We start from the raw sequence: 6,190 nt of genomic DNA, 5'->3' as shown, positions 1-6,190 counted from the left end.
TTTCAGCCAATCAGCCACACAGCGATGTCCCCCGACCTAGCTGCCTCTTTGCCGTTTTAATTCGCAACACTTTTCTTGCTGTGTCTGAGGACAGAGAAGAAGCAATACTCTAGACTACTAGTTCTTTCACAAAATCATCTGTTTCTCATCATTCGACTACAGCTTCAGTAATTGTTCCCATTAAATAGAAACCATCTGTAATTGGCAACCTGAGTGATAGAGTGATAGAGGTAAAGTGAAGCTCAGTCTGAGTGTCAGATGGGAATCTTCACATGGGTGTTATCACACTTCTGCCCATTAAAGTCTACTTCAGAGCCTTTGAGAGATCATTAAAAGAGGTATGCTGAGACTGATACACTGGCTGCTACAAGGCACCTGTGTTTCAGATAAGACAACGTTGTAAAAACAAGGCTTCGTGAACCCATTTGTTTTCAGGTTTATGTCACGACAATGAAGACATTTCTCATTCACTGACAGGCATTACTGACAACCAAACAATCTGTCTTGGCATCCTTTTGCTTGGAGAAACAAGAAGAGTATAAACCATATTATAATCTTGTCTAATCATATTCCATTACAACACATAGTGTAGGTGCATGCAGAGAAGAAAAACATGATTCCATATAAAAATACATTTATTTAGAACAATTTCAAAATGGCAATTTGTTCACAGTAAGAAATATGATTCAAAACAAGATGATTTTATATCTTTGACAAAAATGAACAATATTATAGATCATGCACAACTTTTTGGCAATTGCACAACTAGACTATTAGACAAGGTGTTTAATAATTTGAGTCAAGTAAACTTTAAAGTCACCATGATATATACAGTACTTGCTCACCCTAATATAAGTCTTCAGTCTCTTATCACAGTTAATTAGGGCATGCTACTGTTGAAAGCAAAGTAAGTATAAAATAGGACATACAGCTTATTGTGGGACTGAAGGTCATGGAAACATACTACCGCCTGTTCAGTGGGTTGACTTTACAATAAAGTAGGGATGAAGCTACTGTATAGATTTACATTCCATCTTATTCTATGTACATGTTTTCAATATTTCCATTTCTAAGGCCAGACCTTCATGTCCATACAGCTTCAGACCATATTCTGTTGTGTACCTTCATCTGAGAAACAGTCATTGAAAGCACCATGTTATCTTACAGAGTAAAACCAATTACACATATCTGTCTTATAAGCATTCACAACAGTCAGATTTAGAAATTATTATATATTCATTATATTTAAAACTCAAAAGGCCTCTAGTTATAGGGCGGTAAATATTTATGTTTATGCAGAGCATGGAGTTGAATTGGTTTGCTTAACAAATCCCATTTCCCTTGTCATAATGAAATGATAATTAAACCTAAGATTACTTTTTAATTATATTTCTGTCTTATGGACAGACATATAAGCAACATGTGTTCTGCCTTAGCAGCTAACTTTTTGTTATTTGAGTTGCACAGAAAAGAAACAAAATTACAAAAACAAAATAAAAAGGTTTCACTTGACAAACTTTATAGCCTGATGGTTCAATTTGTTTGTGTTATAGGCAAACATTATGCTAAGAGGAAAACATTATTACCAAGAGCTGTAACTTTTTTTTTTTTTTTTTTTTACTTTAAATTAGTTATTAAACCATTTCAAGCCCTGTATGATATTATCATAATATTCCTTGAGGGCCTAAATATCCTTTTAGTAAGTCATGATCATTCTCTGTCATTAAATATTGAATTTAAAGTGACTTTTATCAAACTTTATCAAAAAATATATGTATGCAGTAAAACCTATGCATACTATATCTTTTACTTACCAGTGTGTACATGGTATTGATGGTGTACTCGCATTGTTTTTATAGCAGCCCACTGTGTTTTATTAAAGCAACTCAGTCTGTGCTTCCTATGTTGACATCATCCAAATTAAGAACAATGAAGATACTGTTTGTCACAGGCAGTAAAGCGTTCGCCCAAAATGCACAATGTCAGCTGAACATTGCTAACATAACTGGACATATTGTGAGCATCTGTGTGAAAACGCTGCTGGGCGCTGCAGTTTTCATCCAATTGTGGTGTTTCACCGCACTCAAAATAGAGGCCCTCAAGTCTGGACTAATCGATTAATCATTGTATTATAAAGTAGATACTTACTCTATCTATGTGAGTTAAAAAAAAACATGACTTTGAATGACAGCAGCTAACAGCGTGAAATATTAACAAAAACAATGCCAACAAAGCAAACAATTTCAGCACGATTGAAACACAATAATCTGTACTTACTCAGTAACAGAGTGCATGTCTTAGACATTAGTACAGTTTGGGAATTCCCTTGTTACAATTCTTTCCATATTTCTTCCAATTCCTCCTGTAAACATGCAAACAAATAATAAAACAGACTAAATACAGGGATAGTCAACTGCTTTGGCATCATGCACATCACCAGTTGTTAGTTTAGCTTTAAGGATATGATAATAAAATACTTGATATGAGTCTGTGAAGTCATCTCCTTTGCAAATATAACTTTGAGTGTAAATCTGTGATATTTGGGTTTCATTTACATGACAGTGATTTTGCAAAGTAATACATGGTTGTAACATGAACCAAACAACTCAAATTTCACTCTAGTCTTCTTTAATCTTTGTAGTTGAAGATCAAACAAGCTTCTACACTTAACTATAAATTAATCACTCATGGATTTTGGTTAATAAGCCCCCTCTTGTCTTAATGTGAGAACACGGCCTATCCAAGCAGGGCTGAGCTGGTGATGGAGGGATGATAAGACTTCGTTCAGATTGTGCAGACACTGGTCTATTCAAAAGGCAGAACTTTTATCTCTCAACTGTACCAGTAGTTTAAATTCAGTGATTTGTATAAAGCATCATAAAGCCAATTTCATGTTTGCCCATATAATTAATAAGCTGGCAGTAAATTCATCAAGGTAAAGATCTGGCAGTCAGTCCAGATTTGCCAAAGAAAACGTGATCTATGTGAACTTACTTTTTACATGAAGCATGTTTTAAGACTAGAATAGTTCTGTTAGGAGAAGTCTGTAGCAAAATCACAATTCATAAAATCAAGTTTAAAATTAAAGGTAGAGTCAGCGATTCTAATTCAATACACTTTTTGTCAAATTCAGCAAATACCTCATGATCTGCTAGCTGTCCCTTCTGTGTGCGCTGAAAAAAAAATCTGGTGTCCATACACAGCATTGGCTCTGTAAATTGGCATGTAAACACAGCGGCTCGGGGGAGAGCCACAAAACACTACTCCAATCAGCAGCAGGGAGCGTTCATGCTCATGCACAGGACAGGGGGAAGTCATCAGAGCAACTGTCTGTGTGGGGACATGACAGTTTCCTGTCACCAGCACCCGCTGAATGGTGGAGGAGGGCTGGTGAACTGGAGAGAGAGAGGCCGTGGCCAATTCACATAGAAAGTGTTTTTTCTAGGAACAGATATGCTTCCATTTTATTAAATGTGTCAATCCACACTGAATCAGAGACACAGAGACCCCCACGTTTTTTTACGCTCCAAGTCTGTTTCTGTCGTGTTTAGTGAAGCGTAATCTGAGCAGGCAGCTGTTTAAATCACACAAATATCCTGCTGTATATGTGTTTTCAACTTATCAACTGTATCAATGAATCATAAATACAAACACTGTGGATTTCTTTCCATTGAGCTGACATGCAAACTATTTTGGTTCAGTAAATTTCTGCTGTCAGTCAGCTTGGTGAAGGCAGTTTGTCCGGCCGCTGTTCTCTCAACTCTCCAGGAGCTGCAGCTGACAGACGGCTGCTTCTGTGGACAGAGACGCTGAACGCAGGTCGAGTGAGAAGTGTGGAGGCTGCAGAGAGGTGTAGAGTGTGGCTGGACTGTTGTGCTCACATGAGACCAAATTTCTTTCTGCTCGTGATAAAGTGTGAGAAGAACAGAAGTGACTCCACAGCTGATGCATCGCTCTGGAATCCGCCATATTTCTCTTTTGGTGGTTGGTTTGGCGATGTACATCCATGAATTTGGGGGGCGGAGCTTCTGAACGAGTATTAAGGTAGGGGTGTATTTGTTTGGGTGTTTGATTCAAATATTAACAATCTTTCTGCAGAATGACTGACTCTACCTTTAAGATCTGAAAGATTAAATCTGTACGGATGTCTCCTGAGCTTCAGGAGCTCATCTATCACACTACGCCAGCCCAGATTGGCTGCGAAAGAGCTGATCAGGGGGAAGGGAGGAGAACTGCCCTCTGTATACTTGGCTGACATTACACCATCCTTTATTTGAAAAAAGTTAACTTCTTCCTCACAGAAGCAAGAGACTGATTCATACTTCTCATAGAACTGTGGTTATGTAAATAGCCCATTTTTTCTAGGATTTATTTTGTGTCTGAAGTTGGGAAATACTGACTTCATTGCTAAACCTGTTCTGAAAACCTCCTGCCATGTTGAATCTATACAGAGTAATCCTGAATCTTAGTTTAATTAATTCACATTTCAACTGAACTGCACATTTCTAGTTAGTATGATACATGAGCCCATGTGAGCCATCATGTTAATCATTCAGAACCAATTGGCATTAACGTAAATTAAATTAATGATTTTAATCTGTCAAATCTAGTTTTAAATGTTCAAATCTTCATTTTAATGTTCATGAATTCTGATTGTACTTCCTGACTATGGCAGAGCTGTGAGAACTATCAATGACTAGCAGGTTCTTCTTCTTCTTGCGAAGCTATTTGGGATAAAATGAGAACACATAAAATCACTGAACTCAGACATTAATTAAATTCAAACCAGTTAATGTTTTAACCCTGGTGAGGCGCATGTTTCAGATAAGCTGGAGCAAGACCTTCCTTAAAGGCAATGAAATATTCTGGGAGGGATATAGTAGGTATTGTTTAAATATAATGAAATCTACACTTCACATTATTCATAGTGAAACTGTAACAATAAGTCACAAGAAGTACCCTCCATATTTTATAAACTCTGCAAATAAACCAATGAAGGCAATATTCAAAATTCAAAATGGATGAATGATTATTCCTGCAGTGAGCTGGAGAGTAACCTGCAATAGTGAGCTCATTTGAAAACAGATGATAGATCTAGACCTTACTGTATACTTGGATGGATTGGGAGCATTTGTATCCTAGCCAAAATCAGACTGCATGAGAATGAAACCAAGCCTCAGAGTATTAATGAAGTCTTTAAACAGCAGGTTGTGAATTCATTTAATCTAGCAAGCCTGAAATCAAAGGCCCCATGCGGATCTGCCCTTTTGTAAATAAACACTCTGAAAAACCAAAAAGGAGTTAATTTGTTCCCGATCAGCAAGGACTTGGAAAGAAGGCAGAAACAGCTGTGAAATGAAGAATAGCCAAAGTGCTGAGTGACCAGAAAAAAAGGCCTGCAGCCCACATGTCTGTGTCAAGAGCACTGCAATGATACCTTTGTCAAATAGTCTACCCTGTCTGCGGGGACTGAATAGTGCTCATCTGAAAGACATCGCAGTGGATGTCAGCCACAGCAATCAGAAAGTTAACTTGTCATCGTGACATCTGGTTAACGTGCAGACGCTGTAGTTGTGCAATTTGCACCTCAGATGTGTGCTGCGCTTTGGTGTAAAGTAGCATCAGTCAAAGAAAAGCTTCTACATGTCTTTTTATTGTATGAATCAAATCCTTGGCACTGCACCAAATACAGTTAAAATTTATTCAAAACAGATGCTCAGTGACACGTTTTTTTATGGCAATAAAATGTTAATCAGTATCAGTCTCTTACAGTGGCAGTCATCCTTTAAATCCTAATGTGTCTGAGTTGTACACAGATATTAATATTCTGTATTTAATTTAGTTTTGGCATAAAAATTAGCCTCACAGCTGTCGTGTAGTCTTTTTTTCAAAATCCTGAAATACATCCACTTAAAATACTGTAACAAATAATCATAGTAAATGGTGGTAAAATAGTAATCATGTAGCTGACATACCTCTGCTCCTGGCCTCCAGCTCCTTTTCCATGAGTTCTTTCTGAGAGGGAAACTCACTAAGCTTGACCTTGGACATGTTGTCATTCTGGCCGACTGTACTGATCACTTCTGGTTCCTTCTCATGACTGTCCTCGGTCTGGACATTGATCCAAGGGATTTTCCTAATGACAGGAAGATAGCAGCGCAACTATGTAAGGTTTTCACCAGCAAAAACA

The 6,190-nt window shown here is 37.5% G+C and overlaps 1 protein-coding gene across 1 annotated transcript in view; it reads right to left on the bottom strand.

Moving 5' to 3' along the window:
• Positions 1-1,595: 1,595 nt before the first annotated feature.
• The window catches only part of sorcs3b (sortilin related VPS10 domain containing receptor 3b), a 44,358-nt gene continuing 39,763 nt past the window's right edge, over positions 1,596-6,190 (bottom strand). Inside the window, exons 26-27 of the mRNA XM_067610317.1 lie at positions 5,976-6,136; positions 1,596-2,362 (exon numbers count right to left, since the gene is read on the bottom strand). Coding sequence (XP_067466418.1) covers positions 2,298-2,362; positions 5,976-6,136 — 226 coding nt within the window. The 3' untranslated portion in view covers positions 1,596-2,297. The remainder of the gene's footprint in view (positions 2,363-5,975; positions 6,137-6,190) is intronic.

Source organism: Thunnus thynnus, chromosome 14, assembly GCF_963924715.1.
Source record: "Thunnus thynnus chromosome 14, fThuThy2.1, whole genome shotgun sequence".
NCBI lineage: Eukaryota > Metazoa > Chordata > Actinopteri > Scombriformes > Scombridae > Thunnus > Thunnus thynnus.
This window is presented reverse-complemented; position numbering and strand designations above follow the sequence as displayed.